At 37.4% G+C, this 22,893-nt stretch overlaps 1 protein-coding gene across 2 annotated transcripts in view; it reads left to right on the top strand.

Moving 5' to 3' along the window:
• UGT8 (UDP glycosyltransferase 8) overlaps positions 1–22,893 on the top strand; it is an 86,340-nt gene that overhangs the window by 12,767 nt on the left and 50,680 nt on the right. For both annotated transcript variants that reach the window (XM_019418262.2, XM_019418272.2), the window contains exon 2: positions 16,906–17,729. In XM_019418262.2, coding sequence (XP_019273807.1) covers positions 16,908–17,729 — 822 coding nt within the window. In that variant the 5' untranslated portion in view covers positions 16,906–16,907. The remainder of the gene's footprint in view (positions 1–16,905; positions 17,730–22,893) is intronic.

Genomic DNA, 22,893 nt, shown 5'->3' with positions numbered 1-22,893 from the left:
TGCTGAATATCAGTTACCATTCTGGATGCTAAGAAGGCACAAAATTATGTTTTCGCCTGTTAGTAAGAAAGCATCAGAGAAGTAAGTTTTGTCTTTTTACAGAACCTACCAAAATCTTCCTCTTCTGGGAAATAATGTAATTTTGCTGTTTTATCTAATACCCTGCTGTTAGTGATTATGCTGGCATTTTATAGGACATCATTGGGAAAATTTGTTGTTAGTTCATTCTTCTGGACTTCCAAGGAATTGAACAGGGAAATATCCAGAAGTTGTTTTTGTTCTGATTTGGTTTTGGTTATATTTGTACAGGCATTTTTGGTTCTAAAATATGTTTAAGATATCACTTGGAAATTTATTCTGTGACTCTTAATCTTAATGTAGATAATGTTAAAATCTGCTTAAACTATTGATAGTAGCAAAAGGATATTATTAATAAAGAAGAGAAACAATCTTGTGATATTTTGTGATCCTGGTACATTTCTGCAGCCTTAAGAATGTCTGTATAATGATGTGTTGAAAACCTGTTTCCCTGGGGGGGTGCCTGGCTGCCTCAATGGTAGAATACGTGACTCTTGATCTCCGGGCTTTGAGTTTGAGCCCCATGTTGGGTATAGAGATTACTTAAAAAAATAATAAAATATTTTTTAAAAACCTGTTTCCCCACACGTGAATAAACCTTGAGGTGGGAGAGGATGAAAATTTAATCTAGATTTCCTCCACATTCACTGTGGTGTTCTAAGAATTAAAATCCCAATGAAAGAGAGTTATAAAAATTCCTAACAAAACATTTTAAAACATTAATCAGGCATCAGTTTTCTTTTAAGAAACCATATACCTATAAGAATTTAAAGTCTTATGCAGTCTTATTTATGAAACTTTTCTCATTTGCTTAAAGATGAGATCAGAATAAAAACAAAGAATTTCCTTTTTGTTCGCTGAATGTTGATCACATGATGCAGTTGCCTGGAGATAACTGGTACCGAGCTGGTCTTGAGGAGATGAAGAAAAAGAAACCCACACTTATTCCTGTATGATTTATATATATGTATATCATACATACATATTTTTTTAAAACTGGTTACGTGATAAAGATCGAAAGTGTCTTTTTTAAAAAATATTTATTCATTTAGAAAGAGAGAGAGCATGAGCGTGTGAGCTGTGGAGGGACAGAAAGAGAATCCCAAGCAGGTTCTACGCTGTCAACATAGAGCTCAGCTCAACGTGGGGCTCAATCTCACAAACTGTGAGATCATGACTTGGGCGGAAATCAAGAGTCAGACACTTAACTGACTGAGCCACCCAGGTGCTCCAAGATCGAAAGTCTCTTAATGCCACTGTTTTCTTTATTAAAAAAGAATTACCTTTGTTAAAATTCCAGACTTTTATCTCTGTTAGTGATCCTTAAAATGGTGCCTAAACCAGCAGCATCAGCATCACCTGGGAATTTGTTGGAAATGCAAATTTGGGGCTCATCCCAGATCTATGGAATCAGAAACTGTGAGGACAGGGCCAATAGTCTTTGTTTTACTAGCTCTCCAGGTGGTTCTGATGCATGCCAAGGTTGGAGAACCACTGATCTCTGATACTAAATATAATCAATTCAGGTTTTCTGATCATTTTAGGGACAAAAGAAAAATTAGGTTTAAATTTCAAAATGCTTTCCTGTTACTAATTCCCTGGTTAGTTTTTATAACCTAAACTTAAGCTATTGTGTTTTATTTACAAATTGCTTATTTACGCATATTCAAGTATTCATAGTGCATTTAAAACACACACACACACACACACACACACACACACACACACACACTCTCTCTCTCTCTCTCTCTCTCTCCTCTGTTTATTAAAAACAACAAACAAAATGGGTTGGATTAGTTGTTTACTTTTGTGTATTTTGCTATGATTTTGTGTAAGGGCAGTCCAGTGGTTCTCAATATTATAATTACTTGGAGAGCATTAAATAAAAGCAAAAAAATAAATGCTAAGACCTATGAGGTCTTATCTCCAGAAATTCTGATTTAATTGATAAGTTTAGGGGTAGTAGACTTTCAGGCATCTCTAGCTTTTCCAAACATCCCAGGTGATTATAACGTATGGTCAGGATTGGGAGACACTGGCATGTAGCCGTATGTTCAAAGATTGGCTTACCTACCACATAATGGTCCCTTAAAAAATTATATAGGTAAATTAGTTCCTTTCCTTATTATAAGCAGATTGTCTTTTGTTTTCCAGTAGGTTACTGTATTGTTGACTGGTTGACCATGTTATTAATCAGGTTTTATTGCTCTTAATTCTAACTCTTGGCTTTACCCCAAATCCTTTCTTACCAAAGTACAGTCCATGTACCTGCATCACTGGATAGCACCAGAGAGCTTGTCAGAAGTAAATAATTTGGCACACTAGACATACTGAGTCAGAATTTGCATTCTAACAGTATCCCTGTAAAATTTGTCTTCACACTACAGATTCTTTGTAACATAAAGCTTAAGATTCATTTTCTCAATTTTTTTTTCCTTAGCATCTATTTGGTCTTAACTACTTTTATGAACCAACTCATACCAATGTCATTACACCTATTTTTAAAATTGTTTTTAAGTTTATTTATTTATTTTGAGAGAGACAGAGACAGCACGAGCTGAGGAAGGGCAGTGAGAGAGGGAGAGAGAGAGAATCTCAAGCAGGTTCCACACTGCTAGCACAGAGCCTGATTTGGGACTCAAACCCAGAAAGCCAAGAGTCAGACACTTAACCAACTGAACCACCCACGACCTTTTAAACCTATTTTTACATCTATTTTTTAGTAAGGTCTTTTAATTGTAAGAGATCTCCAGGACCGTCTAATTTCATAGTCTTAATTGGCAGATGAAGAAAATTAGGCACCAAGAAATTAAATGACTTGGCCCAAATTACAAAGGCTACTGATTTGGGGATCTATAGACACATGCCATACCTATTTTTATTTTTTCTTGCATCATAGAGACTTCACTGTAGGGTCACCTAAAATGATGTTATTTTCATAGTGTAAGCAACTGGAAATATGAGCTTCCCAAAAAGATAGTCTTAGGTTACCCTAGTATGACACACAGCTAAAACCCAACATTTTAAATACACGTTGACATTTGTTTAAATTATCTATCTAGTGTGACATTGATTAATACTTTACTGATACTTTAATATTTCAAGTTATCTTATTATAATTTGTGGGATTAAATGATCATGGGAAAGTTGAATATTAAACTGAATGAAAATGAAAAGCTACTGCCGTGTTCTTATAAATTTCCAAAACTGCATTTGTGTGCCTGAGATATTATAGGTACTTTATAACAGTACATTAAAAACATACACTTTGGGGTTGCTTGTTTGTTTATTCTGAGTTCCTCAAGATCCTGGGCTGGGGATTGTGACTTTTCTGAATACCCAGAACAAGTGAAATTTAACTCGGGTCTTTATATTTCAGATCCACATGCCCTTTGAATCACTTATGTATCTCTTAATGCACATAAGGATTGAGTAGTAGATCCTTGTCTCTCAATCCGGTGGTTGAACTGCATCAAAATCTCCAAATGCTTATTAGAAATGCAGATTTTGGGGGTTCTTTCTCCCCAGACTTCCTAACAGCCTGTGTGATGAAGAAACCATGGAATCTGTATTTTTAATAAGCACCACAGGTGATTGTTTAGGACAGGAACGTTGGAGAACCATTTCATGAGATTAAATATGTGTGTTTAAAATAATTAAATTTAATCACTGTTATCAAGCATTAATTTGACCCATATTATATCCAAGGTACTAAGTTGCAATGTCTGTTGGTATCCATATTATCCTATTTTTCTTTCCCTTTTTTTTTCTTGTTTTTATCTTACTTCCCCCCACCTGATGATCAGAGAAGGGCCCCAGGAGGGCCTGGGCCAGCTATCACTGATAAGGGAAGAGCATTGGGTTTCTCCTGACAGCTTCACCATCTGTACTAGATGTCTGAATAGATACTGGTAGTGTAGGCAAGTGTTAAGTGCGGCTAACTCGGAGTGCGGGACGACAACAGAGGACAACAAAAACATTCTTCGTGACCTCTCCTGCGCGAGGAGGTTTTCATGAGCTCCTTGGCACTAGTCTAAGTCCCAGGTGCAGGATTAAAAATTTTGAGTGGTCTTACTACTGGCTTATTCCTTTCAGTAATTTGTGTGTATGAAGAAAGATCTGCCTGTGTGTTTCTTTTACAAATTCATATTCATCTTGTTTTCTTTAAGGTGTTAGGAATGTGGTGTGAATAATAGACTATTTTCTGTTGTGCCTTTTGATATTATTAGACACAAATAGTATCCAAAAAAGCAAAAATGTGTTAGAAATTTTGGCTAAAAGCTTTTGACAAGTAGCTTTGATTTGTTTTTTGTTTGTTTGTTTTGTATTTTTGAGAGAGAGAGAGTGCACAACAAGCAGGAGAGGAGCAGAGGGAGAGGGAGAGGGAGAGGGAGAGAGAGAGGGAGAATCCTAAGCAGGCTCCATGCTGTCAGCTCAGAGCCCTATGTGGAGTTCAATCCCACAAAGTGAGATGATGACCTGAGCGGAAATCAAGAGTCAGGCGCTTAACAGACTGAGCCACCTAGGTGCCCCTGGATTTATTTGTTTTTTTTTAATTTGTGAAATGGAGCCCACTTTCTTTCTTTGCATTTAGCATATTCCAGTTGAATTTTTGTAGTTAAATCGTGCACTTCCATACATATATGTAAGTATCTGTGATTTTTCTCAATGAGTAAAAACCATTAATTTGGGAAAGTGGTAGTTTTGAAAATCTAAGTTATCTATCTTTATTAACGACTGACAGACAACCTTAGTGGTTCTGTTGCCAGTGTAGGGTTTTGGTTGTTGTTGTTTTCTTTTCCTTTCCTTTCCTTTCCTTTCCTTTCCTTTCCTTTCCTTTCCTTTCCTTTCCTTTCCTTTTCTCTTTTCTTTTCTTCTCTTTTCTTCTCTTTTCCTTTCTTTTCTTTTCTATTTTCCTCTCTATTTTCTTTTCTTTTTTCTTTCTTTCTTTTCTTTTTGTTTTTTAACCCAGATTGCACCCTTACTTAATTAAAAATGCCTATTGCCAGATCAACAGTTTTTGTGAGGTGGGAAGGAATATTAACCAACAATGGGTGGCCTTAATTTTCTAAATTATCTCTCCTCACCCTCCCACACCCAGTCAAGGTGTTCCCATTTCATAGTGTGATTTTAGGGGACTCCTTCCTTTTAGTAGTTTACTTGCAAGAAGACAGTCCTAATTAATTTCAGAACTCAAGATATTGCCTGCATATGAAAGATGAATGCTTAAACCTGGGCTGTTGAATAACTCTGTAGCAATAAAATGGAGCCATCCCCGAGTTAGCCCACAGTTACAGTTTTCTTCAGCTTTATTTTCTTCCTCCCTTCCTATGGTGGGATAAAAGTAGGTTAAAAATGGATATGAACCTCTGAAGTATGCTACATGTAGATCCTGCTCAAGTTCTTGTCCTACTCAGTCTGACTATCCTTGTCCGTAAAATGGGAACAACACTTTTTCTTTGGTATGGTCTCTCAGTGTAAAATGAGATCATGCTCATAAAGCCTGTAATGCAGGGAAGGTACATAGTACAATGGAGCTCTTTATAAGATATGCTGTTTATTGATAGTTTTACGTTAGGATATAAGTCACAAACCATAGAGGGACCAGCTCGTTCCATTTTGTCCAGATAGAACACTGAAAGTTCCACATCCTGGAAATCCCCTCAGTTCTGGGCAAAGCAGGATGGTTAGTCATCCTAGTGTGGGAAACAGAGACTCAAAATAAAGTGCCTTTAAGACAGTAGTTTAGTTGTGTCACAGAGAATGGCCATAATGAGCACAAGCAAGGAAAAGAGCTGGTATTCTGCTTCCACAGTGTGGATTCAAGTATCTTTGTTGTTGCACTATTCCTGGTTTATACTTCTGCCTACGTGGTCAGTCCGGGATGTTAATCATTACCCTGTGCTCATTCCTGCTAGCAGGAAGGTGAAAATTGAAACCTCTCAAGGCATAAATCAGAAACTGCACATATCACTTTTGCTTCTGTCCCATGCACATGTACCAGAACTTACTTATATGGCCAAAACTAGCTCCTAGAGAGGCTAGGAAATGTCTTAGGTCTTTCTGGCTGTGAGCCAAGTAGAAGTAGAGGATTCCATTACTAGAAAAGAAAACTATATGCCACAGCAGTCTCTTGTATGCCTATTATGGCATCCAACAAATTCCAGCTTCTTGTCACATTCTTTTGTTATTTAATATAATGGTCACTTGCAAATTGAATGTGTAAGAAGTTAACAAATAAGATGAAAAAAGACCCCTAGACTTAAGTAAAAACTGAAATGGAACCTATACTTTGATACTTTCTTCCTCCAACTGCAATATCCATTATCCTAGAAACTTTCTCCATTATTGGGATGTGTAACTAATGTCAGTACCTCAGGCTTTTGATAAATCAAAAAGCTTTTGATTTAGAATTTTGTTTAGAAATAAGACAATTGATAAAATTACATTTCATTCATTTAAGATTAAAGAAAAAAAATGGGACCATTAGTGGCTGTGCCTGTGGTCCAACTACATACCCTGGCTCAAAATCACAATTGCAGTCAATTCATTCAGTAACTATTTATTGAGCACTTACTACATGGTTAACAATGGAAATAAAATAGTTACCTACTTTTACTAAAATTCCAACCTTTTTGGAGCTTAAATTGTGCTAGAGGATACAGAAATTAGATTTTTTTTTTTTTGGCTTTTTTAAACTGGAGTAAAATTAGCATTCAGTGTTATATTAGTTTTAGGTGTACAATAATTAGTTTTAGGTATAAAATAGTGACTGGACAATCCTGTACATCACTCGGTGCTCACCACGATAAGTGTCACTATTTGTCACTGTACAATGTAATTACAATATTATTGACTGTATTCCCTGTGTTGTTCATTTCAATTCCATGACTTGTTTCATAACTTTTGTACCTCTTACTTTATAGATTGTACCTTTTAACCCCCTTTTATCTATTTCACCCACACCCTCCTCCCCCACTTCCTTCCCTTTGGCGACTGCCAGTTTGTTCTCTGTATTTAAGAGTCTGTTTTTTGTTTGTTCATGTTTATTTCTTAGATTCCATATATAAGGGAAATTATACAGTATTTGTCTTTCTCTGACTTGTTTCACTTAGGATAACACCCCCTAGGTCCATCCATGTTGTTGCAAATGGCAAGAACTCATTCCTTTTTATGGCTGAGTAATACATTGTGCATATATACTACCTCTTTATCCATTTATCTATCGATGGGCACTTTGGTTGCTTCCATGTCTTGGCTATTGTAAACAATGCTGCAATAAACATAAAGGTACAGGTATCTTTTCAAATTAAGTGTTTTCATTTTCTCTGGGTAAACACCCAATAGTGGAATTATTATTGGATCATATGATATTTCTGTTTTTAATTTTTGAAGAATCTCTATACTGTTTTCCACTTTGCCTTGCACTAATTTACCTTTCATTAACAGTGCACAAGGTTCCCTTTTCTCTACATCCTCCAGGACACTTATTATCTCTTGTCTTTTTGATACTAGCCATTCTGACTAGTGTGAGGTGATATCCCACTGTGGTTTTAATTTGCATTTCCTTGATGATTAGTGATGTTTGTGGTGCCTAAATGGGATGTCTCTGAATTGGATGGGAGCCCCTGAGGTGAGGATCTATGGAAGCCCAAGACAAAGGAGGTGAAAGAATTCACCTGAAGCAGAACAAAGGAGCTAAAAGTTTATTGAATAAACCACTAGGCAGTAGAGGGCAGGACCGCAGAGAGGCTATCTGCTAGGAGGCAGGAGGGGGCTTCTTTTACTGAGGGAAAGTGAGGAGTATGGGGACCTATGGAATTTTCCCTTTTTTGGTAACTGTGCCTAGTTGTAAGTAGCCCATTGTTTGGTTAGGGCCTGTGGATATTTTGAGATATGGGTGCCTGATGGGCCTGTGTGTATTCAGCCAGGTGGTCTCTGTGGGCCCTTTCTATATTCCGTTGCTCAAGCCTGTTTGCCTGAAAGTGGCCTCCAAAATGTTGGACATCTTTCTGTGGGTCTGTTGATCATCTGTATGTCTTTTTTTGGAAAAAAAATGTCTATTAAGGTCCTTTGCCTAATTTTTAAGAAGATTTTTTGCCGGCTTTTCTTTTGGTATTGAGTTGTATAAGGTCTTTGTATATTTTGCAAATAAACCCCATATTGGATATATCCTTTGCAAATATCTTCTTCCATTCACCAGGTTGCCCTTTTGTTTTGTTTATAGTTCCCTTTGCTGTGCAAAAACTTTGTATTTTTGTGTAGTCCCAGTAGTTTATTTTTTGCTTTTGTTTCCCTTGCCTAAGGAGACCTATCTAAAAAAATGTTGATAAGGCTGATTTCCAAGAGATTACTGTCCATATTTTCTTTTAGGAGTTTTATGGTTTAAGGTCTCACATTTAGGTCTTTAATCCATTTTTACTTTATTTTTGTTGATGGTGTAAGAAAGTGGTCCAGTTTCTTTTGCATGTGGCTGTTCAGTTTTCCCAACACCATTTATTGAAAAGACCATCTTTTCCCCATTGTATGTTCTTGCCTCCTTTGTTGTAGGTTACTTGACCACTTGGGTGTGAGTTTATTTCTGGACTCTCTATCCTGTTCTCTTGGTCTATCTCTGTGTTTTTGTGTCGGTACCATACCGTTTGATTACTATGACTTGTAGTATATCTTGAAATCTGGGATTGTGGTACCTTCAGCTTTGTTCTTCTTTCTCAAGATCGCTTTCACTATTTGGGTCTTTTATGGATCCATACAGATTTTAGGATTCTTTGTTCTATTTCTATGAAAAATGCTATTGGCATTTATTTAAAAGCACTAGTAATGATGTCTAATTAGTCTTTATTTTGATGGATTTGATTTTTGTTTATTTTTCTTTATTTTTTCTGGATGGCATTTCCTAGGTTTACTTATAAAAGGTGCTTTGAAGACAGATGAAATTATTCTAATATTTCATGTAGTACCAAGGTTGACTTCTGGTGGCAGTTATGATTGACATGTTGTTTTCATGTTATTGCAGTCATTATAATTAAATGCCAGAGAAACTTAAAAAGTACTGAGAATTTTAGCTGTTCATTTACCAGACTACATAATCTATTTTTTCTAAATAGTTCAATTCGCCACATACAGACATGATTTTAAATGTCCCATTAGCCTTTTTTTTTCCTTTAATGAGAAAACACTTTGATTCTTATTTAAAATGACAGTCTATTTTTTTTTAAGTTTTTATCGAAATACCACTTAGTTGGGATGCCTCAGGTGGCTCAGTCAGTTAGGCGTCCGGCTTCGGCTCAGGTCATGATCTCGGGGTCAGTGAGTTCGAGCCCCAAGTCGGGCCCTGTGCTGACAGCTCAGAGCCTGGAGCCTGCTTCAGATTCTGTGTCTCCCTCTCTGTCTGCCCCTCCCCTGCTCACTCTCTGTCTCTGTCTCTCTCTCTCTCAAAAATAAAAATAAAAAAAAAAAATAGAAATACCACTTAGTTAACATACAGTGTAATATTAGTTTCAGGTGTACAAGATAGCGATTCAGCACTTCCATACATCACCTGGTTCTTATCACAAGTGCACTCCTTAATCCTCATCACCTATGTCACCCATACCTCCAACCACTTCACCTCTGGTAACCATCAGTTTGTTCTCTAGAGATAAGAGTCTGTGTTTGGTTTGCCTCTCTCTCTCTGTCTCTCTCATTCCCTCACTCTCTTGTTTTCTCCCTTTGCTCCTGAATTGCTAAGCTGCTAGGCTGGTTGGCTGTCAAAATTTAACTTCTTCCCTGTAGTTTATGTGCTTGCCATTTTTTTTATATATATAGTTCATCCTCATGTATGCTTTCCAGCTCAGTATTATTCATGGTTTAATCTCAAATAGCAAAAACCAGAGAAATGATTCTTTCATGTGGTAGCCAAAGACCATTCCCCGTCTGTCTTTCTTCCTTCCTTCCTTTCTTTCTCTTTCTTTCTTTCTTTCTTTCTCTTTTTATAAGTAGATGGAAATAGCACTTTAAAGTAAGGTTGCTCGAGGTCTAGTAAGGTATTAGACTCTGGTATTTTTAGACTCCTGTTTGAGAAAATAAGAAAAATCAGGGGTTAATGAAGCCTATTTTTTTTTTATCTTTAAAAAAATCTCAGAGTAATGGGGTGTTCTGGTGTCAGATTTCAACTGAAGTGAACCATTGAGGTTTAGGAACAGGAAAAATACAGCTAATCTATTTTTTTCTGGTGTTCTAAGGGTTTGGTCTTAGAGGGATCACTTTTGCAAATGACTGTTTTGGATTTGCAGCGTTCAAGTAAAGTGCCACTCTGATATCCTTGTTTTGCTGAATCCATTTACCCCTAAATGTTAAACGGCTTCCCTATGCCCTGAGGTGGGTCCTTTGATTAAAATTGGCATTGTTTCTTGTCTCAAATGCAAGTATATAGATAATTTTTAATTTAAGAAGAAAGGGAGAGCTGAAATGCAAAAGGAAATTTGTTTAGAGTCTTTGAATTCAGGATTTTCTTCAATATTGTGACAGTGGAGTACAAGTAGCAGTGGCATCTCAGAGCCAAGAGAGAATTTGGAGGGGAGAAGGGATTGATCATCAATGTATAGCGTTAGAGAGAAGTCCAATCAGGGAAGTGTTGGGGGAACAAAAGGGCATTTGTGTGAATATTAAGAGGTATTTGGTGCCCTCAACAATGAGTGTTTGGGCAGAGTGGTGGTGGAGACCATGCCAAGCTGTAATCATTTGGGGAGTAAGTGGAGCCCAGCGAATAGACACGGATATTTTTAGACATTGGACTCCAAGAGGAGAGTGGGAGTAAGGCTGCAGCTAAAGAGGCATGGAAATGGAATGAGTATGTTATAAATATTATCTAGTTTTGGTAGAAAACTTCAAAAGCCTGGAAATATAAAATAGGAGGAGAAAACAAAATTCCTCAATTTGACAATCCAGATTTCTGATTTCTGTTTGTTTTCAGATTTCTGATAAGTTTGTTATCAGATAAGTTACTTTGTCATCTATATAATCATTTAGTGTATATACATAATACATATAATTTTATTTCTTTATGTTATGAGCATTTTCTCATGTTAAAAATGTTTAAAACTCAGTTTTGATGGTTCTATAATACTCCATCGTAAAATGTACTATGATGTGATTAATCCTCTATTGCTGGATTCCTGGTAGTTTCTGGCTGTTTGCTGTTAGAAGTGAATACAGGAACATCTTTGTACATACATGTTGATATACCTGATTTATAGTACTTACATAAATAACTATAAAATGATGGGCCAGTTGTTTTTCAGAACATTTGCACCGATTTATATTTTTACCAACTGCCTAAAACTGTGTTGTCATTCAAAATGATGTACTTGCTACTTTTCACGAAAGTAAAATCTAGTTTGTTTTGTTCAGTCATTCGGCAAATTTAAGCTCCTAGCCTCTAACTGGGAGGTTGAGTTCAAACTGTGTGTATGGATGCGGCATGTACAGTGACCAGTACTTTCTCTAGGGTGACAGGTAAGGGGCTAAAAGCCACCTCTTGTAAACCAGCATTAAGAGGTTTTACCCTGAGTTATCAGTTCTCATCACTCTTCGGGCCACCGATCTGTTCATCTAGGGAACCGATGTGCATTTTTACTTTGGGCAGTACATGCGGCTGCGGCTGCTTTGCGCCCATGGGAGTGAAGAGAAGATGTGATAGGTGGGGGAAACAACTTTATCTCCTCTTTACAGAGCTCTTCCCCTTGGTTTCTTGCTGCTCCCACCACTCTTGCTCCCAGACTTGTCCACTGAAGCTCTCAGCCATTCTGGAAGCAGTTTTCACCTCTGCTACAGGCTTCTCTGTGTGTTCTGGGTCATGACTTCTTCCATTCACTTTTATTCCTCAATAAGCTATTCTTGGCATTTGTTTTCTAGAAATCCATTTCACTGATGACTGTAGCCCTGCCCACACCTCATTTCCTCATAACAATTTTCAGAGATATTAGGTTTCCCTATTATATTCTTGGCTTTCATTTCTAAAGAAGCTTTAGGAAGAAAGGAATAGAAACACTTATGTTCAGTTAGCCATCTTGGGCTGGAAACCTCTGCTCCAGATGTCTTTTTTTTTTTTTTAATTTTATTTATTTATTTATGTATTTATTTAACGTTTATTTATTTTTGAGACAGGGAGAGACAGAGCATGAACAGGGGAGGGGCAGAGAGAAAGGGAGACACAGAATCTGAAGCAGGCTCCAGGCTCTGAGCCATCAGCCCAGAGCCCGACGCGGGGCTCGAACTCATGGACCGCGAGATCATGACCTGAGCCGAAGTCGGACGCTCAACCGACTGAGCCACCCAGGCGCCCCAGCCAGATGTCTTAAACATTCCCAAAATATTTAACGATTATGTAGTCGAATCTAATAGTATCTGTAATGAGGATTTCTTTCTTTGCTTTATGCTCATTTTCCACCTCTTTCCAGTGATCATTTAAAGTGCAACACTTTTATTGGATGTATGAAAAAAAAATTAACACTAGTCTGTCTGATTTATCAATTTATAATATGGGAACGATTGACTTTTCTCAAATACCACCTTTCATTAAAGTAGTAGAGTATTTCTAAATACTTAGTATTATTTCCACGTGTATGCCTTTGGAGAAAGGCTTGCCATACTTAGGATAGCAAACAAATATCCTTTTTAGTTAATTTCAAGGCATTTTATGTACTTTATTATTATAAATGAGATTTTTTATCACATATTATTTAAAAGCAATGCTTATTATTTTTATTAAGAGAAGAGTAACACCTACATGTCCATTGTAGAAAATGTTAAATTAAAATCCTTTGTTATTTACACTATTATATGCATATTATAAGTAATATACATTTCACTTAGTAATATGCATTTAAGTTTCTTTGCTTTTAATGGCTTGTAGTCCATATTCTTTTTAGCATTGAGTAATATTCCATTCTACTTTATTTATCCATTTACCTACTAGAAGACATCTTGGTTCCTTCCAAGTTTTGGCAATTATGAATAAGGCTGCCATACACATCCATGTGCAGGCTTTTGTGTGCACATACGCTTTTAGCTCCTTTGGATGAATACCAAGTAGCACAAATGCTGGATCATATGGTAAATGTATATTTAGTTTTGTAAGCGGCCACCAGCCTGTCATCCAAAGTGGCTGTACCATTTTACATTCCCACCAGCAACAAATGAGGGTTCCTGTTGCTCTGTATTCTCTTCAGCATTTAGTTGTCACTGTTCTGGATTTTGGCCATTCTGACAGGTGTGTAGTAGTATCTCATTGTGCTTTTAATTTGCATTTGCTTGATATATGACGTGGAGTGTCTTCTCATGTGCTCATTTGCCATCTGTAGATTTTCTTTGTGAGTTGTCTATTAAGGTCTTTGGCCCTTTTTGAAATCAGGTTGGTTGCTTTCTTCTTGTTGAATTTTAAGAGTTCTTTGTGTATTTTGGAGAACAGTCCTTTATCAGCTGTGTCTTTCCCAATTATTTCCTCCCAGTCTGTGGCTTATCTTCTTATTCTCTTGGCATTATCTTTCTCAGAGCAGAAGTTTTTACTATTAGTGAACTCCAGCTTATCAGTAGACACATCCTGATAAGTCTGGACTAGCAATAGCCTCACCATTTGTTGGTAGTCGTGCTGCTCATTCTGTTACCCGCCACAACGATGTTTATCAGAGTAAAGTGCTGTTGTAGTACTTCATAATTAATTTTGTATTTGAACAATTTTATATCTGTAGAAATGATGCTTCTTTGTTGGTCATTAATTTTTTTTTCACAAAGCATCAGTAGACATTGTTTTTAGAAGATATTTTTTCCCACAAATATTGGTATATTTACATAACTACTTTTAAAATCTATATGTACAGAATGTATGCACTTTTTCTAACCTTATATTAGTACTGTAGCCACTGGTACTAAATTAATTAAGCCACATGTTAAAATTTAAAATTCAGTTCCTCGATCACACTAACTACACTTCAGCTGCTCAATATTGGATAGTCGTGATAGAGAACATTTTCATCTTCACAGAAAACTCTTTTGAACAATGCTGTTCTTGAACATAAGCACTTGTGCGTTAAAAAAACAGCCACTTTCCTCAGTCAATTGGGCATCCGACTTGAGCTCAGGTCATGGTCTCCTGATTCCTGAGTTCGAACCCGGTGTCGGGCTCTGTACTAACAGCTCAGAACCTGCAGCCTGCTTCAGATTCTGTGTCTCCCTCTCTTTCTGCCCCTTCCTCGCTTGCTATCTTTCCCTCTCTCTCTCTCTGTCTCAAAACTGAATTAACATTAAAAAAAAAAAATCGCAGAAAATGATGTCATTTTACTTTGTAGTAATTTCTGAAATAAAATATTAAAATAAAAAAGTAAGACTAGAGTAAAAAGCTCAGTGAAAGGATTTGTTTCCCTACTATTATTTTTTGTGTTTTGTTTTGTGTCTTATGTGTCTATGATAGATAAAGCAGTGGTTTTAACTGTAGCTGAATGAACTGTGTGTTCACTGCTCAGCTAGATGCAAAACACAGTAGACAAAGCCGTTCCTACCATTAGTCCATCCGTTGGTATGTCTTCTTGAACATGCAAACCATGGCAGGTAGTATTAATCACAGCAGTGGACACTAGCTGCTGAAATAACTGCTTTTGCATAAATCTCATCCCTGGAATTGAGAACGTGTCTACTGAAAATCCTTAATTTTTAATTCCTTGGAATTGGGAGCCTGCACCAGAGAGGTACATTAGAGAGATGGTACAGAGGAATGAAGGCCTGGAAAGTTTCCTCCAGAATTGGCTATTTAATTTTTTTTCTTCATTGACCTTGTAATTATAGAATAAACTTACTTCATTGCTATAGAAATAGTGTTTTCTCTAAATTTGTTTTTTTAAAGCCCTCATTAATTCAAGCAATAGTTAACACAGGCTCTTCTATGCTTATAATGGGCATTACTTCAATTTACTCTTAATGGTATAGTATCAACTCATCTAGAAATAGTTTGAAAATTTCCTTGGAGTGAGAGAAGGAAGAGGCACCTGGAATTATAATGTATTTTGTAGTTTAGTCTTTTTTTTAATTAAAAAAAAAATTAGTTTTTATTTTTTCTTGAGAGGGAAAGAGAGAGAGAGAGTGAGCAGGGGCAGAGAGAGAGGGAGACACAGAATCTGAAGCAGGCTCCAGGCTCTGAGCTGTCAGCACATACCCCGATGCGGGGCTTGAACCCATGAACTGTGAGATCATGATCTGAGCTGAAATCAGACGCTCAACCGACTGGGCCACCCAGGCACCCCTATAGTTTAAATCTTGATATGAGAAGAATCTATCATTTGCCCGCTATTGATTTCTTTTTTGTTTTTTGCAGTGTGTTTGAATGTTGAGAAGGTATAGTTGCTAAAACTTCATTTAGATGGTGGGAATTTGTACAAGTAGGGTAGTTAATATATGATAATGAATGAAAATGGTTATTGATTTGGTGATGTGCATATAAATCTATTCTAAGTTGTTCCTTGAAGTAAAAATATCCAGTTTGCATGGGTAATTATTATTTACATGGGTTTTGTTCGTGTGTTTGTTTGTTTTCAGTTTGGAGGCTAATTTAGAGTCTAAGTAAAAATTATACTGGGTCGGGTAGGAGGAATTTGCACACTATATAGACCCCACAGGTAGAACACTTATTTCTAAAAACTGATTGAGGACAACTCTAACTATTGTACATAATCCACTAACATGAAAAGGTAGAAGTGATAGGTATCACCTGTACAACCATGATCTAACTTGCCATTTGCACCTGACTTACAAGTACAACGCAGGAAGTGTGGTCTGGCACACACTTGTTAATCAATCACTTCTATAAACATCTACATAGATCTGGTTAACTCCCTTGAACTTTTCTATTAAAAGTTTTTCTTTTAATGTCCGGAAATGAATTAGCAAATTGCTATAAATTACATAGAGACTGCCAGGATACATAAGTGTATTTAGATAGAGGGGAAATTCACATAAAAGGTAATCTTTCCTGTAGAAAAATGTCCTTTATATAGAACTGTTACTTGAAAGGATTATTTTTTAAAACAATCTTTCTTTGGTATGCTTTGGTCATAATTGGGAACGTAACTGCTGTGATAAAATGATTTAAAGAGACACATACATGCTGATGCACCCAGAAATCAAAAATCTTGGCCCTTCTTCCTGGGATTAACATTAATGTTCAATTAAAAGATAAACAGTGTTGGGGCACCTGGGTAGCTCAGTTGGTTAAGCACCAGCTTCGGCACAGGTCATGGTCTCGCCGTTTGTGGGTTCGAGCCCTGGTTGGGCTCTGTGCTGACAGCTCAAACAGAGCCTGGAGCCTGCATTGGATTCTGTGTCTCCATCTCTCTCTCTCCCCGTCCCCCACTCCTGCTCTGTCTCTCTCTCAAAAAATAAATAAACGTCAAAAAAAATTTAAAGGAAGATAAACAATGTTTCATAGATATCTCATCGTGATTATTCGAAGAAGAGAGATCTTTCATTCAATCTTATAGAAGTTTTATTTCAGATTTCTGAAATCTAGTTCTCAGAAAGTATCTAGTTCTCTATTACTGATGGAGTTATGTGCTCTGCAACGGATATATTTTAAATGTATTTCAGTTTCTGTCAGCTTTGCTGTCAGTTCTGTACTTTAAAAAAATTATCTTTTAAAAATAGAGAGGTAATTAGAACAAATATCAGGATACTTTTAAACAGTGATCCTTAGACAAAATATTGGATCATCAAATACTTTGAAAGAAGTCTTTGTGATTGTTTGTTTTGAACGGTAAGGACTATACTTTGTTTTAAGTCTTTTTCTGGTTGTCATTTCAGCGATGAAGTCTTACACTCCGTATTTCGTGCTCCTGTGGAGTGCGGTTGGGATAGCGAAGGCTGCCAAAATCATCATCGTGCCGCCAATTATGTTTGAAAGCCATATGTACATTTTCAAGACACTAGCCTCAGCCTTGCACGAGAGAGGCCACCGTACAGTGTTTCTTCTCTCTGAAGGCAGAGACATCGCGCCATCTAATCATTACAGCCTCCAGCGCTACCCAGGGATTTTTAACAGTACCACCTCGGATGCTTTCCTGCAGTCCAAAATGCGGAATATTTTCTCTGGGAGATTGACAGCAATCGAACTGTTTGACATACTGGATCACTATACTAAGAACTGTGATATGATGGTTGGCAACCGTGCCCTGATTCAGGGTCTAAAAAAGGAAAAGTTTGACCTGCTGCTGGTGGACCCTAATGACATGTGTGGATTTGTGATAGCTCATCTTTTAGGGGTTAAATATGCTGTATTTTCAACTGGCCTTTGGTATCCTGCTGAAGTGGGTGCTCCTGCCCCATTAGCTTACGTCCCGGAGTTTAACTCACTCCTCACAGACCACATGAACTTGCTGCAAAGGATGAAAAATACCGGCGTTTACCTCATTTCCAGATTAGGGGTCAGCTTTCTGGTTCTTCCCAAGTATGAAAGGATAATGCAGAAGTACAACCTGCTGCCGGAGAAGTCCATGTATGACTTGGTCCATGGGTCCAGTCTGTGGATGCTGTGTACAGATGTAGCACTGGAGTTCCCGAGACCCACTCTGCCTAATGTTGTGTATGTAGGAGGAATCCTAACCAAACCGGCCAGCCCACTACCAGAAGTAAGGTTTGCTGAACTCCTTGGTAATCTTTTCTAAATACAGAGGTCAATTTAATCGGTTTTGAGTTTCGGAAGAGATAGGATTGGTTATTGTTGGCTAACCGATGCTGCTCTAAAAAGTAGTTAAGACAATAGATCCCTACCAGGGTCCCTTCTTTTGTGGATGCCATTCCCCTGGAACACGTTTCTGCTTTGATGGAGCATTTCTACACTGCTGAGGGGCCATTCTATATGGTCAATAGAGTGGCTGGAAATCTATTTTTGATTAAGTAATAACGATAGTGTGTGAGGAGAATGTAGTTATTAGATAGTTAGCTTTAATGAATGTGAGTTTTTTTGCTTTTAATTAAACAGAGTTCTGTCTGTTCTTTGCCAGAAGCACGATTACAGGTCTCCACATCTAGATTAGGTTCAGTGAACTCAAACAAATAGGAGACCATGTAAATAGAGGTTCTTCTTTCAGCAATCACAACCACAAGAAAGTCCAACAATGAAAACGAGGTAGTAACTTCCATCAAACTAGGGAGCCAACTAATTTTTAGTAAGCAACTATAACTCTTTTAAAGAAATCCTATTCTGTTGCAATTTCATTTCAAAGATGGAACTGATTGAACTTGAACAAAGCCTGTCTCATATCTAAGTCAGACCTAAATTCTTTTTTCCTGGTTGAGCTGTCAATAAATCCCTTGTGTTCTCTTCTCCATCACAGTGTGTTTTCTTAGGTATCTCAAACTTGCAGGAGCCATGCTCATATATCTGTTGTTGTAGGGTTTCCTAACCCCAGATTGGTTCTCTGTATTTAATCTCAGCATCTGATGTCATTTACCAGGAAGCAATGAGTTGTTCTACAATTTTGTCCTCTACTGAAACTATTTCTACTCTTGAAAATCTGAAAAGAGCCACTCACAACAACTCTGCTAAATTACTCATTTCTAGCTCTCGTCACTACGTATCGAAAAAAATTTGTTAAGGACTTGATGAAGAGCAAATCCAGACATTTTTATATATGCATCAGATAAGGACAATCACTGGGCAGCATTTTCTCATGGAGAAAGAATGTGATTGGAATATACAGCCAGCCTGTAGGCTTTTCTAATCCATTTATTAGAAGTATATTTAATAAATAACACCTTGATATATTTCGTGTAACATGAAAAAAATAGAACTTGCCAGATCTGTGGCCCATACCACCCTAGCATTTCAATCAGATGTCGCCAATGGAGGCTGTGAGGGCACAATTGTTCTCTCTGCATCAAATATAAAGGATAGGAATTAACCTCAGCTTTTCTCAGCCATTCACAAATTTATCCAAGCCCATTTCGAATCCTTAAGTATTCTCTGCCAGAGTCACTGTGTTATATATTAACTCCTCTTCCTAAAGGTAGCTAAAATCAGATTTAGAAGTAGCTTCTACAAGACTTGATAAGGAAGTCTGTTTTTACTCTGAGTCATTCATAATATTACACAGATGAGCCCTGTTCCCTCCCGGTGTTCATTTTTTTTTCTCAGCCAGAGCACTGTCCTTCTGCCTGCTCCATTTGGTTTCTGTTTTGGTGCTGTCTCCCTTCGGACTGAAAAAGAAATGCATGATGAAAAGGAATGTTCTGATGAGTCTTCAGTCCCTGTACATCTGTCTTGAGTTGCAGCAACTTGAGCTACATAAGCACAGAATAATATTTTATGTTTTGTTTTCTATCCACTGCCCTTCATTAAGATACATACATAGCATGTGAGAATGTTTCTTTTTTTCCTATAACCCAAGCTTATCTTTTCCCCCATGGGTCCCTCTGCCCATTAGTTTCACTATTTTATTTTACTTTTAAAGTATCTTTTGTGTGGGTTTGGAGCCTTATATACGATTATTACTCCAAATGTTTTCTGATTTGCATAATTTCTAGGGTGATGCTGGTTTGACCTACTTTGTGGGCTTCCCTGTTCTTTTTTTCTCTTTGGGTGTTTTGTAATGATTCTTTTAAGGATGTGCTTTTTATTTGCAATGGACACTTTGGCTGTGCCAGTTATGGTATGTGCATGTGTTATGTAGATCTAGGTAAATGTATTATTCCCATTGAAAGTGTCTTACTTAGTTCGTAAGTGTGAAGGGCCGTTTTCAGTTCAGTATGCCACTTACAAAGTTTTTCACCAGGGAACATTTTGAAGAATGATGTGTCTTACACTTTCAGATATTTCTTACTCTGGTGAGGTTTTATATGCTTAGGAACACATGTGTTCCTACTGGGATTTCTCTAGTAGACTTCTCTGATATGATAAACTGTACCTCAGGGTTCTACAAGTTAATGAGTTTCTCAAATGCCTGTATTATTTTCAGGTCATAGTTGTGACACTAAAATAATAGGGCCCAGCAAGTGGCCGTTTAGAACACATGATTCACTAATAACAGCTTAATTGTTAACTGCCTTGGTATCTTACATTGGGGATGGATTAGGTGTTCCAGATGTCTGGAAATGATTTGACAGTGGGATTTCATTTCAAAACCTGGGATGAAAGGCTACAGAAAATTTCTAAAAGACACTTTTTAGAAGCTTTCATAATGTTTGAGCCTAGAGAAACTCTAGAGAGCATCTAGTTCAGTTCCATTAATTTAGTTTATTTTTCTCCCCTCAAAATACAGAGAATAGTCCATTCATTTGTCACATAGGAGATTCAGTGAATTTGAGTGTCCCATCCAAGGCCATACAGCTGGTTTGTGGCACAGCCAAGTAAAATGTGGATTATTTTGCTGTGATTAGATATTTTGTCAAGATGCCTACATCTCTTGGTACTCATTTTACTCATTTACACATTTGTAGTGTATACAAAACTGTGCAGAGACGAATATTTCTCAACTATTTGATATCTCAAAGATTGTGAGGACTTAATACGAGAGTCAAATTTTAAGTCATGCATACTCTTACTTATGCTTTAGAGATTTAATAGTAGCAATCAGCCCGGTCCAAATGCTTTTGATTACAAGGTGCTTTATTAGCATAGAGTGAAGCAATTGAGTTCCTTGATAATACAATTATTTAACAATGCATATTAGCTATGTGCCTAACTTGCAGTATTATTTACTACCTGACTCCCTAGAGTATGGGTCCTTAAAATGTGTCAATGAAGGAGAAGAGGTCCAGATTGGATTATATCTTACTCTATCATTGCAGGGTGGTAGAGAACATGAATACAAATTTTTTTTTTTTTTTAATTTTTTTTTTTTTTCAACGTTTTTTATTTATTTTTTTTGGGACAGAGAGAGACAGAGCATGAACGGGGGAGGGGCAGAGAGAGAGGGAGACACAGAATCGGAAACAGGCTCCAGGCTCCGAGCCATCAGCCCAGAGCCTGACGCGGGGCTCGAACTCACGGACCGCGAGATCGTGACCTGGCTGAAGTCGGACGCTTAACCGACTGCGCCACCCAGGCGCCCCACAAATTTTTTAAAAAAAAAGATTTGCCTTGGGCAGGAAAGGGGTGTGGAAATAGATCCCTACTTGATTAGGTCCTTTAAGTATTAAATGTGAATGAAATAATATCTAACAGAGAGTGATTAAAGCTTTTAGCAGTTTTATTAGTGGGAAATAATAATGCCACTAAGGAATCATACATTTACTTAGAGAGTCTATTAATTTTTAATTTTTTTCAACATTTATTCATTTTTTGAGAGAGACAGAGCATGAGTGGGGGAGGGGCAGAGAGAGAGGGAGACACAGAAGCACAGGCTTCAGGCTCTGAACTGTCAGCACAGAGTCCAACACAGGGCTCGAACCCACGAACCATGAGATCATGACCTGAGCCGAAGTCAGATGCTTAACCCACTGAGCCACCTAGGTGCACCCTAGTTTTTAAAATTAACATATTTCAGGTGATAATTTTTAAATGATTTCTCATTGATGAAATGGTCTGACCCTGCCAGGCAGCTGATCTCTGCCACTGTTCTGCTTCTACAGTCCCAAACTGTTTTTGCACTTAATAGATTGTACTTTAAACATTGGTTTTTCACATGGCTTTCTTCGTAACTAGAGTGTGGATGCCTCAAAGGGGGTGGATCCTCTACTTAATTCATCTTTCTCCCCTGAGTACCCAGAAAATGGTAGGCATTCGGTGAATGTTTAAGATTAAATGAACTGCATCAAATAGAAATAGTTGCCAAAAGAAATAGGTTTCAGCTAGTCCAACAATGTTGTTAATAGTATAGGCATTATCTGTTTCTTTCTAATTTATGTCCACATACCATCCCAGCCATTAAGCAACCAAACATTCCAAGCTAAGTTATTTTAATGAATTAGAATTGCTACATAATGTTATTGATATTGACAAAAGATCATTATACATTACTCAGTTGGTGAACTAAATGGCCTCTACTGTGTTCCAAATATGCACGGGAACAGGGTTAGTAGAGCGAATCAGCCCAGCTCTTGCTGTCTTGAAAGATGTTTTGGGGTGGATAAGGTACTCATTTGGTATGCCTCAGAGGTGCTTTATTGACAGGCGAGGAGTATTAAGGGCATCTTCAATTCACCAGTTGTAGAAACATTTTTAATTTAGGGAAACATAGTTCTGGGGAGAGATACAGATAAGAGATAAGCAGAGATAAGAAAGAGCATGAGACCAAGGACAGGGTCGTGAAATACTCACTGCTTGTCATTTTGTTATTTGCCAGAACTCTCTCACAGAGAAACGTTTTGGGGAAAATGAGATATTGAACAACAGATTCATTAGATTAACCACTTGTGAGCAGATCAGGTTATAAGAAGAAGAATAAAACTGAGAAGCAAAACATTGGCTTTCCATTTTCAGTTTCCATTGATTCACCTGTAAGCCATTCCTTAGTATTACATATAGTAGTGGAAAGCTGACTTCCCGAATAATGAATGAAGTGTTTAGGCTGAGAAATGGGACCACAGTTGCTGGTGCTAACAAACTTGATCCAAGATTACAGCAGTTGTGGAAAACTCCGGCCATTTTAATACTGTGTTATATATAAATTATATTATCGTGAAATATAAAGCTACAGATGGGATTATAACCATTGTACCACATTGATTAAAATGCCCACTTAAAAATTTTTTTTTAATGTTTATTTTATTTTTGAGAGAGAGAGAGCATGCAAGGGAGAGGCAGAGAGAGAGGGAGACAGAATCTGAAGCAGGCTTCAGGCTCTGAGCTGT

This window comes from Panthera pardus, unplaced genomic scaffold, assembly GCF_024362965.1.
Source record: "Panthera pardus isolate Hobbes unplaced genomic scaffold, ASM2436296v1 HiC_scaffold_13, whole genome shotgun sequence".
Classification (NCBI taxonomy): Eukaryota; Metazoa; Chordata; class Mammalia; order Carnivora; family Felidae; genus Panthera; species Panthera pardus.
The sequence above is the reverse complement of the archived record's forward strand: the minus strand, read 5'-3'. Positions and strand labels throughout refer to the sequence as shown.